The 19,847-nt window shown below is 32.4% G+C and overlaps 2 protein-coding genes across 2 annotated transcripts in view; one reads left to right on the forward strand and one right to left on the reverse strand.

Moving 5' to 3' along the window:
• Ltn1 (E3 ubiquitin-protein ligase listerin) overlaps positions 1-19,847 on the forward strand; it is a 93,833-nt gene that overhangs the window by 1,915 nt on the left and 72,071 nt on the right. Inside the window, exons 3-5 of the mRNA XM_072535185.1 lie at positions 10,293-10,559; positions 12,538-12,796; positions 16,523-16,734. Coding sequence (XP_072391286.1) covers positions 10,293-10,559; positions 12,538-12,796; positions 16,523-16,734 — 738 coding nt within the window. The remainder of the gene's footprint in view (positions 1-10,292; positions 10,560-12,537; positions 12,797-16,522; positions 16,735-19,847) is intronic.
• Positions 390-2,088, reverse strand: LOC140443762 (uncharacterized). Its single transcript, XM_072535186.1, has 2 exons — positions 1,883-2,088; positions 390-1,770 (listed from the first exon to the last, which is right to left on the reverse strand). Exons 1-2 carry the CDS (start codon positions 2,010-2,012, stop codon positions 1,454-1,456), a joined length of 447 nt encoding a protein of 148 aa, XP_072391287.1. The 5' UTR covers positions 2,013-2,088; the 3' UTR covers positions 390-1,453.

The following is a 19,847-nucleotide window of genomic DNA, read 5'->3' on the forward strand; positions in this document are numbered from 1 at the left end:
CTAGTTCAGATTTTTTCGGATATCTGATTATGAAATAAGAGTTAACAAAGTGACAGACAGTTTTTATTGATAGTAAAGAACAAAAGTCAAAAAGAAATAAGAAACCACTTATCATTCTTACAGAGCTATAAAGATGATGTCAATTTTTGTAAATCATTTGAATCGAAAGTCTTTTTTTGTGTGGTGAATACCAAAACAAGGCACAACACAAAGTACTACATGACAGACGGAGCACATATGTCTTGATTCTGCATGTTTTTTATTTTTGTCACATACAACGCACCTCTTAGTCGGATTTTTTTTATAGGCTGTCGGTGGAACTACATCAGGAAAATGTCTTTCTGTGAGCATCAAGTCACAGTCAGCTCCACATCTTCTGCCTCCTCCCATGCAGGAAGGTGGAACATGATATTTAGCTATAATTTCTTCTACTAACCTGAGTTGGAATTTGGCTACTGGAATATTTTCACCAGTTTTGGCTTTATAAACCTGATAAGAGTTTAATACAGCCAGATCCAACAAATTGAAAAACACGTTCTTGTACCATTTAATGGTTTTTCTGACACTTTCTATAGATGAAAGTAGCATGTCACATTTGTCGACTGATCCCATATTATTATTATATTCAATGATACAATGTGGTTTTTTGATAATGTCTCCTGTAAGATAATCTACACATTCCGTATTTTTTAGTTGTGTAGTGTAGCAGCTAGTGAGCATGCAAACTTCACGCTTATCTTGCTATTTCAGCATGAGAAGTTTATCTGTAGATCTGGGCACAACTTCACCACGTTTAAGTTTTCTGTCAATTTTTGGCATAAATTTCCTGTTTGACTTTACTGTTCCACAGGTATTCGTTTTTAGATCGTGAAGTTGTGAGAATAACATAGGACTTGAGTACCAGTTATCTACAAATAAGTTATGCCCCTTGTTCAAGTAAGGCTTCAAAAGTGACATAACAATGTCACCAGATTTTCCCAGTTTTTCAACTTCATATTCTTCAATATTAGATGTGGCTCCCGTGTATATGATGAAGTCGAGAACATAGCTGGTTTCACAATAACAAAGGAGAAAAAATTTAACTCCAAACCGACGTCTTTTTGAAGGAATGTGTCTTTCATCTATGCAAAGATTTTGAAACGGACTGAAATTTTCTCTAAATTTAGATTTCAAATGATCGACTATAATCCTTATTTTACGTAAACTATCTCTGTTGACAGACTCTTCATCATTATCAACAAAATGCATCATCCGCAAAATTAGTAGAAAGCGATCTCTTGTCATGAAGCGCCCAAAAATTGGAGTATTCATAAAAGGTTTACTAGTCCAATAATCATTAACATTTGATTTTTTCGTCTGGGGCATCAACAGATTGATTGCTAAAAAGCAGTACATTTCATTTATATTAACCGATTTCCATCGTTGTAGATGTGAATTCACATCAACCTGTTGTCTACTTCTCCTGTTCATAGTATCGGTTTGTCTCATCTTCAATTTTCTTTATTATTTGGGGCGTGAAAAAGCTTTCAAAAAAATCTACAGCATGTGGTGTATCTGATAAACTATCAATTTTACATCCAGAATTAGTATTATCAAAAAGGTGTATGACTGGTAAAAACGTTTCATCTTTCCAAACAAATGCCGCAGCTTCCATAGTTGTTGTTAATTGTTCGGCTGGTGTGTTGTTCAATTCATCTCCAGTTTCATTTTCTGCATCATCTTCAGTCTCGTTTTCAGCAACATTTTGTGATTTTTCCACGAGCGTTGATGCTAAAATTAAAGAAATGCTTATATAAAATCAACACAAACACAAAAATATACAACACACGTTTTGAGATCAACGTGCAGTACAAAAAGCTTAATAAATATATATTTAGTTTACCTTCTGCATCTTCTTCATCGCTTTTTGGCCATCCATCGTCACTCTCATAATCGTTCATAAAATCGTCTTCAAAATCACTTTCTTCTAGCATACGCGCGAGATCTGCATCAGTAAGATATTTCCGACTCATTTTCACGACGGGTAAAACAATACTGATTCGAGTTCAAATTGCAACCAAGCAAATATTTTGTATAGTAACTTATGCGAGTTAACTCGTCTAGAGCAGTCAAGCAGTCTGAGCGTATGTACTGTCGGTGTGCGCGGACAGAGACGGAACGCAAGATTCGACTTGTCTATGAGCAGGTGACGTCATATATCGAATAACAAAGCTCTACTGCATATTGAAACAGTTCTTATGATTTACGCGAGTTTACTCGTCAAGAGCAGTCAGCTTATAAGCGAGTATACTCGTCAAGAGCAGTGAAAGGGTTAAAGTGTACTAAACAAACACCTACTCCACAGTATACTAGCATAAGTACTATACTTGTAACTCTCCTCGTGTGAACGGTATCAAGCCATTTTTAGTAGAGTAGCGAGTAGAGTTGACTCTACTCGCTACTCTACTCTCCTCACAACTCTACTCGTGTAAACAAGTCTTAAGGGTTGTATTCAGCATGATTTTTATATTTTTGAATTCTTTTCGTATTACATATAAAGGGTGAGTCATAAAGGGCAAATTGTAACTGTATGATTAGAATTAATTACTGTCTGTACTGGCAAGTAACCACAATTTAAGTTGAAAATATGGTTAATATTGTTTGCAGCTATTTTGTTGTATTTACTATTTTTGTTGGGAATAAACAAGGGAATATGCAATTTACTATTTTTACTTTAAAATTAAGTTTATTTGACGTTTTGATTTCCACTTCGGAATTCATTCTCAAAATACAAAACATTAAATAAAGGGGATCACACACATTTTATGCAAAAAGTTAACGTTTTACGCAAATGCTATAAAATTTACATGAATAGATTCGTTTTTTGGCGTAAATTAATATAAATAAATCTAAAATCAAATCAATATGTACCCGAGTTAAATGATTAAAGAGATTTTGTTAATCGTCAGTTCATAAATATTTCTGCAGATATTAAGAGCGTAGGCGCAAAATTTCGGGCCGATGCTTTTTAAATGCATTCATTTTTTTCGAATCCTGAGAAAACTAATAAATATTTTTGAAAAATTTAAATGCAGAATGAAAGATTGCATTATAACTGAGGGCCGAAAGTCCCTTAGAATAAACAAAAAGTTTTTTTGAATGAGATATTTGAAATTAAAAATTACACTAAATTTTCTCTTCTTTTTCACCCCTGTAACTTATTAAAATAAACATTATAGAAGTTTTCAGGGACTTTCGGCCCTCAGTAATAATGTAATCTTTCATTCTGCATTTAAATTTTTCAAAAATATTTATTAGTTTTCTCAGGATTCGAAAAAAATGAATGCATTTAAAAAGCATTGGCCCGAAATTTTGCGCCTACGCGGCAATGTATCATTACTAGACTTCGGCAAATATGCAAATAAAAATGTAGAAAATATGCACATGTTTACCCGAAAATATGCAAATATTTTACAAAATATGCATACAAATAAATAAAAAAATCGTAAAATAGTAACAATTTTATTTAAAAAAAAAAGTGTACATAACTAAATATTTCCTACTATTCATTAAGATTTACATTTATTTTAAGTAACTACATCATTTTTAAGTATGAATAAACTTATTTAGAATTATGGTAACAATAAATGACCAAGTGGTGTTCAAAATTTTCTTACAAAAACTTGTGGCTTCTGTCTGAGTACATATATTTATATATGGAAAAACTTCGTTCAACATCAACTGATGTAACGGGAGCATTTTTCAAACTAACCAAAACATTTGGTTCTAAATTAATTGTTTCCGAAATATTTCCAGCTAGAACACTGACTACTTCAGAAAGAATATGGTAACCTTTATTTTTTTCCATAGTAGCTTCAAATTTTTTTAAAATATCTTTTCCAATATTACCTCTAACGTTCCGACAACATGACGCAAATTCTTTTATTAATGCTGTACTTTCGAACAATGACAGTTTTGGTGATTCTAACTGAGTAATTGTTTTTTGAACAAAACTAAAATTTGATTTTATAAATGAAAGTTCTTGTTGAAGCAAGTTACTCTGAAAAGTTTGTTTAGAATCCAAAAGAGATTGGGAACTTTCATCTGTTAACGTATCAATTATGTTCTTTATTTTAACAAAATGATCTGCATAAAAATTAGCTGCTTCTAACCATGTTCCCCATCGCGTTAAAATAGGTTGTGGTGGAAGAGGAATGTTAGGTAGCATTTCTTTATAAAGTTGAATTCTTATAGGAGATTTAAGAAATACTTTTTTGACACTGGATATCATGGTATTTACAAGAGGAAACTTTTTTCGTATTTCCTCTGCAACTCTGTTTAATCCATGCGCTACACAAGTAACATGTATTAAATCTGGGAAAAATATTTTTAAATTTTGTCCTGCTTTCACCATATAAGGAGCAGCATCCGATAAAATAAGCAGTAATTTATTAGAAGGATAGTTGTCGGAAGAAAAAAAGTTGCTAATGTTTCTTGTATAAAACGCGAAATTGTTAAAGCATTTGTTTTCTCAAGTTGCTGGCATGAAATAAGATGAGATTTTGGTAAGGTATCTTCTTTAAGAACACCAATCAATAAATGAGCAATATACTTTCCTGAGGAATCAGTGGTTTCGTCTACAGATATGTAAAAATAATTATCTGCAATTTCTTCCTTAATATTAATTAACACCGACGAGTATAGCCCGTTCACATTATTTCTTCTTAGAGACCGATCACTTGGAACATTAAGTTTGCAATATTTTTTTAGAAACGAACTAAAATTTACATTTGCTAATTTTGAAAGCGGTATGTTTGCAGACACTAATGCGCGACACAAGTCTTCATTAAAAGTTTCTTGCTCATCTAATTTTTTTGAAGTAGATTGGAAACATTTAGCCATTGAAGTTTGATGTTTTCCTCCTATTTTTCCTTTTTTTGCAATGTGTGAAGCAGTTCTCATATGTTGGTCTATCTGAAATTTCTTCTCACATGCTATCTATAAATAAAAATAGAAACCTTTATTTTAACCCAACCTTTAAAATATAAAAATATACAAGGTGTTTTTGGTTAATCAAATAACTGGTTTGGAAAAAAAACACTCGCTAAGTGTTTTAAATGCAGTATTAATCCACAAATTAGTTTTTGTTACTAACCATTAGTACATCATATAACTTATTTTAAAATTCAACAAAAGTTTTTTTTTGTTAATTCAATTACAATAAAAATAATTGTGTTTTAGAATAGCTGACTTCATAAAAAAAAGTAAAGGTGAAACATTTTTCTAAATACACACCATTGTATTGTACCATGGACAATTTTTTCTCACTAAAGGAAGCTATTTTTCATTTAAAAACAACCTACGAGTACTAAATTTCAAGTAAATACGTTTATTGGTTATAAAGTTATTGTTGTTATTAACTAAAAGAATTTATTTTTTTTTTAATTTTAACACCCTGTATCTCGAAAAGTAAATAAGTTTGACCCCTCATTAACTATATCGTTTTGTTCAATTTTTCGAGAAGTATCTACAGTCAAACGTTGTAAGTGTCATTTGGAAACACCCTGTATGTATGAAATATTAGATATTTAATAGAAAATATTAGATACTTACAATTTTGCCACAGACTGAACAGTAGATTTTTCCCATATCCATAGACAGCTCTTTATAAGGTTTAATCCAAGTTGAAGCACTGGTTGTTTTAGACATTATAAAATCACAATCTTCCTTTTTGTTACGCACAACGAGTGTTTACGCTTTGAATATCAAAACAAAAATGATTTACAAATCTGAGCATCAAATTAGAAATGTTTAGGTACCTAATTCAATAAACTGGGAGATTTTGGAAAATCCCTAAATTAGGAACAAAACTATTAGCCGTTTACCTGCTGTTAAGATACAATAAATTGTATATAGATTTGGGGATTAGATCATAAAATGCAAATGAGCGAACCCTTAGCGATTATCCAATAACTGAATGCCTCAGTGACCGAGACTTTCTAAGAATGTTGAGGGCTACTTAAATTGATCTTCTTTGAAATTGTAAATGTTTTGTACCTGTAGAGATTACGTACTTAGATCATTTCTTGATTAAAATGACTACAAAATTTTATACAAGAATTGAAATAAATTGGTATGTTTAAAAATTTTCAAATACAGTATAAAAATCTGAACTTTTATGCACTTTATGCAAACTTTTATACAAATATGCCAAAATATGAAATATTTGCATAAAATATGCAAAATATGCAATATGCATATTTGCCGAAGTCTAATCATTACCAAAGTACATAGTTCCTCTAATCGGCTTATCTTACGCTGGGTTAAGCTGTTTTCAATAGCGACTAGACTATAGTAGGGGAGAGTTTTGTACCTTGCAAAATTTTTTGGTTTTTTATTTTTATAAAATTTAGAAATATATATTCGCAAAGTTTATTAAATATGTTACTAACAGTACGCGGAACAGGCGTACATATTTAATGCCTTAAACAGAGTTTTACTATTAATATATTACTGATTTAGTTGTTTTACTCTTTGCACAAACTCAGAAGTTAATTTGGTTTTCCTTTGTTTATGGTCAATTTTCCATGTTTGCTTTACTCCGAGATATTTGTATATATCATTTTCCCCCATTGCCTCAATGTTTTGGCCATCTTGCATATCGAAACTTCCGGACGGAACCTTTCCTCTGACTATATTTACAATACGGCATTCGTCTAGTCCAAAACATACTGATATCATTTGAGAATGTTTCCACAGTTTTCAGCATCTGATCCAGGTGGTTTCGACTGGAAGCTATTAATTTCAAATCATCCATATACAGCAGATGATTAAGCTCCGCCACAACAGTATTATTATTTTTGATGCTAAAACCTGAGCCAGTGAAGTTCAGTAGCTGAAGTAGTGTGTTCATCGCTAAACAGAACCAAAGAGGACTCAATGAGTCCCCTTGAAAAAGGCCCCGGTTAATTGGGATATCTTCAGTTTCGATGTTGTTTTTACCAGGTATTTGAAGGTGAATTTTCTTCCACTCCATCACTATATATTTTAAAAAGGTCACTATAGTATCATTGACTTTAAATATTTTCCATATATCTATAAGCCATTTATGCGATACTGAATCAAATGCCTTCTTGTAGTCAATGAAGGCAGTAAAAATGTTCATTTTTTTTTGTGTATGCCTGATTAGAATTGTTCGAGTCGATTATAAGTTGTTCTTTGCAGCCCATGGAACCCTTAGCGCATCCTTTCTGTTGGAGCTCTATGCTATTGTTTAAAGAATAGTGTTGGTAGATACGCCGGCCTACACAAGATGTTACTAATTTGTACGAAGATGGAAGACAAGTGATTGGGCGATATTTGGCTAGATCTGGGTGTTATTTGGATCCTTTGGTATTAGATAAGTGGTTCCCTGAGTAAGGAATGGTGATATTTCCTGCGGATTAGAAATAGCATGATTAATTAATACTGTTAAAAGCTCATGAACACTCCAAAACTTCTTTAGCCAGAAGTTTTGAACTCCATCTGTTCCAGGAGATTTTCAGTTATGAAGCTCTTTGATAATGTTCGAAACTTCTTCAGTGGTGAAAGTTTCTTAAGGAATGTTACTGTAGTGTTAACAGTTGTTAATCATGTCTTCAATCTATGCAGCATTGTTGTTATGAGTAGCTGGTGTCGAAAGTTTGTTTCCCCAAAACTCATGAATGTCTTCTTGGCTTGGGAGAATCTATTTTTATTTTCTACAGTGGAATTCAGTTTCCTATAGGAAGCCTTCTCTGTATGCTCAAAAAGTATATTGTCGCATTTCCGGTTATTACTAACTTTGTATCTTCTTAGGCGACCTGAATAAATGGAGAGTTTTTGTTTTAATGTTTCTAGGCAGTGTTGAGCTGTGTTGTTTTCTGGATCATGTTGTAAGTGTCTTGGAGTGTTCAGAATTATTTCTTCAGTTCTTTTAATTATTTTTCGACTTCTTACTCCTCGGATATATTCCGTAATTTGTCCAATATCCCTTCGCAATAATTCAATTTTTCTCAACGGTCTTTTTTCCCAGGGTGCAATTCTGTTTTCAGTCCTTCCGATATTAGTACTGCCCTATTAAGAAAGAACAAATTACCATATGGACATTAGTTATGCGACATACGGGCTAACAAAGCAAAGAATTATGTCAAGTTTACTTAGCCAAAACCACGTATTATCCAAATTTGTCTTAAGCTTGGTTTTAACTATGTAATTATTATAAAATTTATATAACTGCCTCGAAATATTTAAATATTTTAAATTGTTAAATAAAACATAAGTATTTACGAAAAACGTTTATTTAAAAATACAAAATGAAAATTATTATTAATCGTAAGTTGGCAATTCTTCCCAAAATTGATTCGCCGGTATAATTTGACCTAAATTTTTTAAATATTTGTTTTTTTCTTTTCTTAGTAACCCCAGAAGGTTTCGTCACAGGTGTGGGGTCCTCTATCCCAGATTTTAACACTCTGAGCTGCAAAAGTCCATCTCAATCAATTTCTCGCTATCATCAATCTTAACGTGTAAAATCTTGCTATCTTTCTTCACAATTACTTTAACAATTTGTGATAGGTAAATACGTGACTCTGTTTTCTTTAATTTTGACTGTTATGATAAGTCTTTCGAGATAAGAAAATCGGAAACTCCCATTTTTTTCACCACCACACGATTCAAATTACACGTTTTAACGGCCTTGACGAAATCATGATAATCATAAGCTTTCTTCTTTTTCTTTAACGATAGTTCCACTTGGTGGTGGAAACTATTAGCGGCGTTGCTCTATTTCTTAGAAAAAACCTCGCATATCGTTTTATCCTACGTTAAAAACCCGTATCTGCTAAGCATATACCAGGTTTTTACTATGAAGCGTTAAATGCCAGGTTTATACTAAGGATAATAGTCATTTTTGGCGTTTATGGGGAAACTATATTCTTTTATAAAATATTTAGAAATGTAAAATACGGGTTTTTCTCTATGTGAATATGTTATATAAATCATAATTATTCATATGGTGCAAATATCCCAATTTTTCAAATTTTGTAGATACGGGTTCTTTCCTAGTAGGGCAGAGTAGCCCATCGTGTTCTGATCATAATGTCCATAACATTAGCAATTGCTGTTGCTGCACACTAAATCAGAATATGCAAATATTCTAATGTATGAGCTTCCACAATATAATTAGGTAGGACTTCAGTGTTCACAATTTGTAACAGCGCACTTAGTTTCTTACAAGAGTTTATTTTTGGTAGCGGTGGCATGTTAAGTGAGTTTGTCCCATTAAACTCTTGTACGGCAAGTGCAAGTTTCAGTTACCAAGCTATCGTGCAACTCGTTGTTGTTCTGCTGCATATTAACAGGTTGAGTTTCTTGTATGAGAGGCTCAGGAGTCTGTTCATTAAGGATTTAATCTACAACTATCTCTTGGTTGTGAATATCCCGTTCGCTTCTAATGGTATTGCGTCTAGTCTCGGAGATAAAAACATTTCTTATAATTACCCGGTATTGATCAGCTATTCTCTGTTCAGATACTTTTTCTCTGGAGTATCAGAATTTCTGGATACTCCCTGCAAAATTCGGCATACAGATGTTGTCAATAGCCGATCGGTTCTCAACTGAGGTTCATCACCTTGTAATAGAAGCGCAAAATTTTTTCGTTTATAGACACAGTCCATTTCATGCGCTGCCTCGGCCGTCCCGCTTGAGTGAGCGCCGGCTGATGTTCCAGCCCAACACCTTCAGCGCGTGGAGCTCCTGCTGTTGTTTGGTTCACTTGTGGTTATTCTTGTTGTTGGGCTATAGCTGATTGTATGACAGACCAGCCTCCTTAACACCCTGCCACCGACGTCCCGCATACTGTCACGTCCAGCGCCGACTCTAGACGTGCCCTGGCGATCTCCAGGCAGCGACCCTAAACATAAATCATAATTCATTATTATCGAGCCCTAGGTGACTTGGTATGCTGGAGTATCTCCCAAAAATTTTCTTACACATCTGGACGTCGCGAGTACAGCTTTCTGCATGGCCTTATGGAAATGTTCATTTAGACCTAGCTGTTTTATTTTCTCTAGTAGATAGAATAATAGGTACTGTCTGGGTACTTTCCATTCTCCATTGTCTCCTGATTTGTATTTCTAGATCTCTGTACTTGGCGATCTTTTCATTTTATGTAACACGCAAATGATTGATGTTGGGTATCGCCACATCAATAAGTGTTGTTTGCCTATTAAGCTTATTAACTAGTGTGAGATCAGATCTATTATGTAATTATTATTCTTTTATTATTATTGTAGGGACTACAAGAATTAGCAGCTCTGATTAAAGAGTCAGATCAAGATACTGTAAAGACATTATTGCCAGTGTGGCCAAGATTTTATAGTGTTCTTGTCACAGATACTGACAATAGAGTCAGAGAAGCAACACATAATGTGCATCATCAAATAATACTTAAAGTGAAAAGGAATATTGCTCCTTACTTAAAGCAATTAATGGCCCCTTGGTTTACTTCACAATATGATACTTATGCACCTGCTGCCAGTGCTGCTTCACAATCTTTTAAGGTATGTTTAGTTTTTAATATAGTATGCATATTTTATCACTTTTTTAAGAGATTTATTTTTTAAAAACGTGATTACTATTGTATAAAGAAAATATGGTAAGCTTTTGTATTAACCATATAGGAAGGTATTTGAATAATTATAGAAAATCAATAAAAATATTAATTTTTAAATACTCACGTGATTAGTTGAATAGTAAACAGCTACAAAATTGAAATACCCAGAGAAGGGTAGGTGGATGAATATCATGCATGTATAAAACCATACAGAATCGTTTTTATATTTGATAATTGTTTAAAATTCAGCTAATATTACTATCTAGCAGGTCAACAATTCAAACTGGGCCCTCATAAGAGCTATGAAAAAAGCGTCTGTGTGCAAAAAAGGATTTTGGCGTCACTTAAGGCATTTTGGAACATGTTTTTTATTTATTTTTTTGAAGGTAGTTAGGTTGGTAGGTGCTTGAAATAAAGCAAAAAACGGAACTTTAGAAGTCATATTTATTTGTGGAGTAAAATATAAAAATGAAACAAACAGAAGAAAATCATACCAAAATAAATTATTGTTCACACCCATTTTAAATCATTTACTTAACTAAGTAATGGCGTAAAGAGTACAGACACCTTGCGTTGTTTATAAAATACTAGAAAATAAGCCAAAACTAAAAATCACATCTTTTTAGGAACAAATAACAGAAATATTGCCATATATATATATATATATATATATATATATATATATATATATATATATATATATATATATATATATATATATATATATATATATTTAAAAGATCGCTTTCACTTAACTTGAATATGTTGCTAAAAAATCCGAAAATATTATCATACTCATATAATATTTAAGTCAAATCGGTTTTTTAGTGAGCTTAAAGTTTGATCTATAATTTTATGAAAAAACTAATTTTAAAGGCGGTTTTTGGATCATAAGGGGTCACATCTCGGTGTTAATAGTCAAACAGTTTTGATTTAAATTTCATCCTATCGGTTGGTAACGGTGAAAAGTCTTCTTCAATTTCGAGAGGGAGTGCTACTTCTTTCGCTTGTACAAGAATTTCTTAAAATTATTGGTCAGGTTTGACATACTTTAATATGTAGCACTTTGCATTTGTTTGCTGACAATACTTATATTAAATAAAACATCATGTCAAATAATAATTCCACAAATAAATTGAAAATTTTGTGCGGACGTTAAGAGGGAACTCGCATTATGTCTTGCATCAATCTGAAAGAAATTATCTTTAGCTACTTCTAGAAGACTTTCACAAACCTTAATTATATAAAGTTTAAGGGGCTTTATTGAATTAATTCTGCTGGACCATATTGTCTAATTTTTTCTCATAACATCCCATCTTTTTGTGGATGACGAAAAAAAATTTTCAAAACACTTTCACAAGATAAAAAAACTATTGTACCATCTGACACCTTAGAACCTTCATTTGCGTTTTTGAAGCCCAACATACCTTCCCTTCATGTTTGCTCGGTTATCATAATCTTGTCTCCTAATTTTTTTTATATCTTAATTTAATTTTTTCAAAATTGTTGTCATGTATATATCCCTTTCCCTGTAGAGAAAAACAGAACAGCCATATTCCAAGAAAGACAACGTACAAACAACTCGTTCATTCTCCGAAGTCATAAAACTGATATCTATTTTGCGAACCTATGAACTTAATTGATCTCTCGGCACACAGTGGCGGTGCCTAAAAGTGTTTCCGCATTGTGGGAGTTTATTTACAATAGTTTATTTACTGCTTTGCATCATTTTTCTCTGTTGCACTGGGGAACGGGTTTATATTGTAGCGCTCAGTCTAGATATTATATGTTTATGCTTTTACCCATCATCAACTGTTTTAATTTATTGTCAAAAGAATCCAGCAATATTCATAAACGTCAAACTTTGTTTTAAAAAACCTGTAATGGATTTATTTGTTGACTATAATAAATTTCTTCTTTTTTAGGATGCTTTTCCTCCAAATAAAATTCAAGAGGCAATTGTTTTTTGTCAAGAAGAAATTCTCAATTATCTAAGTGATAATTTACTAGTTCAAACTGCCCAGACATTAAGCAATCTAAAACATGTATCAGCAGAAGAAGCGGAAGCTAAATATGAACGAGTATTGATATCTTGTCTACAGGGTTATTGCTTATACTTGGAGAAAGTATCTGCTGAACAAATAAAAAATACATCTGAATTGAATAACAGCATTATTTCTAACGGTGAGCAGAAATTTTTATTTTTAAATATTTTTCCCAGCACGCTTTATTAATATGAAACTAAACTTATTATCTTATACTTCATCCAAATAATCGTGAAGCTCTTCAAGCACATCTACGACACTTTGGATTCAGAAATGAACTTAGTACGAGGGAGGCCATCTTTAGCGTGCATGCCTTCGTATAGAACTCTAGATCAAATAAAGGTTCCATCGATTAAAAGAAGGCTTTCAACACTAAAATACACTGAAAGAGATATACAATTACAACCTACTGAGCTACATTATGACGTTATGCTAGAAGCGGTTCAAGCGTCAATAACCACCAGGTCCAGGAAACATTCCATTTGATCCTACTAAATATGGATGCAGTACATTATTGGAGGTGTAAAAAAACTTTTTTAACGATGTCTGAATAGAAAATAATGACGCAATGCATATATAATTCCAATGTATAAAAATGAATGTGGAATAACTTCAAAAACTATAGAGGAATCGCTACCATTTTCTGCCGGAAGCCGGAAGATCAACAATTTAGAACAGATAAACACATATAACCTTGATAGACTTAGAAAAAGCATATGATAATGTACCAATAATAGGAAACAAACTAGTGAGAAATTTAATACTACGAAAGGGCTCTCCAAAAATTTCTTAGGATATTTTTTGCCGTCGACCTGTTAGCAGAGGAGATGGATCTTATAAGAAGCACAGGAGGGATGGAGGGATAACATGTTCATAAGAGAAATAATAGGAAGCTTGAGACTAAAATACTTGAAGAGCAGGGAACTCTAAGAAATCAGAACGAAACAAGAATTCTTTATTGAAATATCAGTAGTGCCAGAAAAGAATTTAAACCGCGATTAAATTTTTGCAAGAAGGTAATATAATAGCCAATAAGAAGAAAATCGTTAAGAGGTGAATGGAATATTTCAAGGATTTGCTGTGCACTGATGAGGATAGTGCTCTAGATATACAATTAATTTTACTTAATGACAATGAAGTTGATCTACCGACTTTACAGGAAACTAACATGGAAATCCATAAATTAAAGAATAACAAAGCGCCAGGAAAAAATTAAATCCCCGCCGAACTCAACAAATATGAAGATGGACATTTACCATACAAAATCCACAAAATTACAACAAGAGTATGGGAAGAAAGGCCAATGCCTGAAGAGTGGAATATCGGTTCGTTATGCCCATTATACAAAAAAGGGGATCAGATTGTACTCTTGAAATTTTGGGTGAATAATACAGTGGATTCAACCGTGGTCGGTCAATAATATACCACATTCGTATTAAGAATGAAATGAAACGTCCTTGAAAAAAACAGAGAATTCAATAGTGTCACCTTTCTTCTGTTAAACTGATAAGGTTAGTGAAGATGACAATGTAAAGTTAAACCAATGTGTAACCCATGTTTCATGTTGCTAGAAAGGTCACCAATGGATATACTGCGAACGGCAGCTAAATGGTTGATGAGGAACGAGTCATGGGTTCGAAATAAAAATTACCAGAGATAAATAAGATAGGATAGATATAGACATACATAAATAGATAAAGAGATATATAGATATTTAGATAAGATAAAATTTCCATAGATACGAAGAAAAAGAGCGCCACTGAACTTTTTATAGATAAAAGGAGAAAGTTAAGAAACCTTAGATCTAGAAAAAGTTAAGAAACAACTAACTATGTTCTGAAAACCAAAACATGTAAAAGATATTGCAGTTACTATTATCGATTAGTTATTGCCAACACACTGTATAAATAAATAACAAATATGTTTAGTGGAAATAGAAAAACACTTACCTAAGACTGATACCGAGTCTTTCTGTCTGGTCGAAATATAACTATCAAAATGTTTAAGTTTAATATTTAATCAGGGAACTTGTTGGTAGTAGAATAAATAAAATACGTAAGTTAAAACAAAAACAATTTATTTCAACAGATAGTTTAAATATAGATATGTACATAAAAACATATAAAACCTTTGGTTCAACAAATGATTGATACAAAAAAAAATAACTATTATAAAATAAAATTAACAATTAATGATATTTAATTGTTTGTCTTTTTAAACACGAATTACATGCCATGATTTTTTCTGACGGATATTCTTAAGTTAAAGTTGATTTCATGTAATCGAATTAACTATCTTACAGGTAAAGTCGTCACAGGAACGCAACTCAACAATATTGGCAATATCATTTTAAAGTCGTCTACTTTAAAATGTATAATGTTGTGACGGTTATTTTGCCTACCACATAGGTATTACTATAGGGGGTTGAAAATTGGGGACAGAAATTGCTTGGTTGGGGATAGGGTAAGCAGAACAAACCGAAACGTTTGCGAACGGCTGCTCTTGGTTTGTTTGGAGAGCTGGGTCGTGAGAAAGTGAATGAAACAAGGGGACTGGAATGGGGTAACAACAAAAAGTGAATCAAAAGGGGTACTTACATGGATCTCCTGGACAAAACAACACAAGAAAGTCCCTAAGCTATTTAAAATGTACGCCGCTTACAATAATCTTCCTGCTGGATGGAAAGATAAGCTTTTCTTTCCTAAAAAATACAAAAAGGGGTTAGAAACTTTTCAAAGGAAATAATACTCTTTTTTAGGGAGAAAAATTACATATTTATTATTGTCTCATCACAAACAGTTACAAATATAAATAATAATAATAAAATACAAAAACGACTTACAATATTGCTATCGGTTTACAAATCTAGACGTTGGGAACACTATAAGGAACTTAAATTATTATTGGGCGACATTTTGTAGCGGAAATAAATTATTACAAATGAAAAATATCTTTTTAAATGGAACTATGCATAGAGGTTAACCTTTTTAAAAACAAAACAAAACGAATTTTAAATTTATGGTTAGGTATATACCAAATGTGAAGAAAATAACACTAGCTGTCATATGTCAATATTAAATTTTAAAACTTTATGAGAATAATTAATATGACAGTTAGCCACTCCCTAATATTTATAATTTTACTTATTACAATTTCTTAACTTGTCATGAAAGCAATTATTGACGGAAAATGTATATTTTAACTTTAAAAAATTTAACAAAAAAAGTACCTGATTTTCACTAAATGTTATATCTCCTTTTAAAGTTTTGGGGTTAGAACTGGACTTAAATCTCACTGCAAAACAACATAAATGCGTCTCACAAGCTGCAAAAATAGTCTGGAATGACAACAGGGACAAACAAAATGAGGATGGAAGCTGGGCACTGAATTATCTTGACGCAATCTTCGAAACTTGGCTTTTTAAAAACTCAAGCTTTTGCTTGGAACCATGTGGGTATCTTTTAAATTTGTTTTCAACGCCGTCTTACAAATCCATCAGATGAGACACAGCACGAAAACAAAACAGTGATTACTCTGACAAAAATTGACACATTACATTCGAGTATAACCTCATGTAGAGTCTTACGTTGCCATGTTATCAATTCCACTGTAACTTTAACATCTTAACATATAAGATCGAATAATGTAACATAAATTTAAACTAATATCATTTAATGAGTTTGTACCCAAATATTTAGTGGCTCAAAACATGTACACCTAGACACACTGATGATGGAATATAGATTCCAAAAACGTTTTGTGATATAGCCCGACTGGGTATTTTAATTATATACCTTTTATAAAGGATTTTAAATAAATTTTTTTAATATTCTTCTGTATTCGTTGCTATTTTTTTTATTTTTAGCAAAATTTTGGAAATTCTCTAAAAGTAAAGTAGCTCATGTAAGGGCTTCCTTTTTTAGTATTATATCAGTAGTCTGCCAAAAAGCTACTTTTCTGTTTGATGATAAGGGATCCCAAGTTGTCAACAGTGTCTTTGTTGGTCTTGATGAATATGATCCAACAGTTTTACCTAAAATTTGGGAAGCCACACTTTTGACAATGTCCAACATAAAGGTAAGTTATTATTATCCTAAAAATTTTGTAATCACCTTGAATTTAAAGCTTTCTGAATTTTGAGTATCTCCTGGCCTAACATCCTTTGTACATTGTTGACCACATTTTTTAATCAATCCAGTTTATTGTTTTCGCTAATATGTTTAACTTTATTTTTTCATTTTTTTATCATTAGTAATCTGGAGGCATTAATACACTTTTCGTCTTTTTGTCTATTGCCAAATTTAAGCATTTGTTGTCTCTTCTACAGTACGGTAATCCTACCGTACGATATGAGAGATGAAGAGTTATACTTTTAATATGTAGCAAAAAATCATTTTTGTAACAAAAAATTGTTTTGATAAGTTACTGTTATTTTTAACTTATAAACAATTAGAATAACTTTTAAACTATTACTCATAAACGAAATATTTTTTCATATTTGAAAAGCTTTTTTTTGATTTTTAATTTTTTTAATTCGCACTTAATTTATGTATAATAACTAGCTGACACACGGAACTCCGTGTCGCCTTAAAATTAAATAAATGTATCAAAGTTTAATAATCTCCTCTTTCGAGTTTGTTAAGTAAGAGAATTCTCTGAGTAATGAAATGAATTCGGCCGAGGTGTCAATAGCGACTTTACCATATCCAATATTTGACAACTGCTTATGAAATTCAATTGCACTTTGATCTTGTTGCAAAAACACTCGCATGTGATTTGTCAATTGGAACGTCTTTACATGCCGCCACAAACTGGATGATGTACTTTCATCAAAGTATCGGCATGCGTTTAGTTCGGCCGCAGCAGTTAATTGGGGAATAATTATTAAAGGAGCAGTCTGAAAATATAATCATGGTTCCACCAAAAATGTTTTTGATTGTCACGAATATCTTTTAAAGTTCTGTCTAGTCCAGCCATACTCACTATTCGGCCCGTGGGCCGCATGCGGCCCTCAGAGCTATTTTTTGCGGCTCTCAGACTACTAGGCAGTAAAACAAAATTTGCGAGTTATAATATAATTATGTTTCTATTTATGTATTTAATCAGATTACAGTAGTGTAGTGCGGCGCCATGCATTGTACCGCATTTCGCATTAGTCATCTTTACCCTAACCACAGTGGCACTTTCCGGCCAGTAAAGATGTTTCAAAACCTTGTGGACTGATAAATACGCATGCCCGAAAAAATAAATGGACTCTAAAAACATTTACCATTTTAATTTCATAGGAAATTAGACGACAGGGTAGGATTTGCTCGTGCTAATGATATCGAGTATTTCCAATAAATATGACATAATATTATGTTTCTCTAATCTTAAACCGCCTCTTCTTCTTAAACCTAAAAGAAGGATTGTGTTCTTAAAGAAGATTTTTTGGGCATGATTCCTATGACTGGACAAACTCGAGGTATTGATTATTTGAACACAATATTAAATTTTTTGAACTAGCATAGCATTGATTTGAAAAAGGTTTTTTCTGTGTATACTGATGGTTGCCCATCAATGTTGGGGCGAAATATAGGGTTTGTTCAGCTGTTGAAAAAACACTTGGGAAATGATAATTTATTGAGTTTCCATTGTATCGTTCATCAGGAAAGCTCAGCTGCTAAATTTGGTGAAAATGTCAGCTGTGTTATGAAAACACTTGTAAATATCATAAGATCAAATGAACTAAACCACTGAGAGTTTCAAGAATTTTTGAAAGAACTTATGTCGCAATATGGGGACCTTGTTTACCACGCAGAAGTGAGTTGGCTGAGTAAGGGTAATGTTTTGGAACGTTTCTTCAGCATTCGACATGAGATTACTCTTTTTTGGCGACAAAGAATAAAGAGTTTCCTGATATTCCTAATTTTAGTTGGTGGCTTAAAGTAGCGTTTCTCACTGATACAATGAGAATTATGAATGAAACATTGACCAAATTGCAAGCAGACTACAATAACATTGTAACGAAAATGATGAGTATTGTGTTTTCACTGGAGCAGAAGCTGAATACATATATTGAAGAATTATCAAATGAAGATTATTCCAGCTTTCCTTCCGTTAAAGCACTGTTTGATGAAAGTCTAGATGAAAGTCAAGAGATTTCTGACCTACCGAAGCTGTTAGCAGACCTAAAGGATGAAATGTCTGTGAGGTTTAGTGACTTCAGGAAGTTCCAAGAACCATTTCGCTTGGTGGAAAATCCATGGGCAATAACAACAGCAAATGTAGCTCATCTTTCTATTTTTGGATACGAAGCTAGGGATTTGAAAAATGAGTTAATTGATCTTCAGAATGATACAGAGCTCAAAAGTATTTTTGAAGAAAAAAAGAAGGAAAAAGCTCACTATAAGTTTTGGGAAGCAGTTGAAAATGACAAATTTCCTAACTTTATTGACTGTGCTCAGAAAATTTTGTGTATTTTTGAATATACATATGTCTGCGAATCTACATTCAGTAAGCTGAAGTTCATAAAAAACAAGTACAGATCCAGGCCAACTAGTGAGAACGTTGAAAACATTTTGAGAATTTCAGTTTCTTCCCAACCTGCTAACATAGATGCTGTTCTAGAGAGCTGTGAAAGATTTCGCCCGTCGACTTCAAAAAAAAAACAAATTCATGACTTTACATTCCTGGAGTCAAGTAAAAGACATTTTCCTACTTTTTACATGCAAAACAGTCCATATAATTTATAATTATATTATTTTTACGTAACTTGTAATAAACTTATTTCATACCACCACTTGTACTTGCGGCCCTGAGGAAAATTTAATTCAAAATACTAGGCTCTCAAAGAAATCCTAGTGAGGATTGTAGGCCATTGTACATTCATTCCAAACGGTGTCAAACCCGAACAAATTATTGCGATCTGATCCTTGTCAATAACAGTAAAATTAGTAATGTTTTATCTGTCGATCCCCAGCATCAAGGAAGTAAATTCGACCAGATCCAATGTCCACAGCTTCTATCAAAGTATCGTACGCAATCCTTTTTTGTTGATTCCATTGTAGAAAATTTGTATGAACTTTTGACAAACGCTTCAGTGTTGAACTGTTATTCTCTTTTATAAAGTCACAAATGAAATAAATAACATTTATTTATTGTCAAATATTAATGGTGCGTCATAAATTTTCTTATATTAAGCTACAATA

Source organism: Diabrotica undecimpunctata, chromosome 6 (assembly GCF_040954645.1).
Source record: "Diabrotica undecimpunctata isolate CICGRU chromosome 6, icDiaUnde3, whole genome shotgun sequence".
In the NCBI taxonomy this organism is placed as follows: Eukaryota; Metazoa; Arthropoda; class Insecta; order Coleoptera; family Chrysomelidae; genus Diabrotica; species Diabrotica undecimpunctata.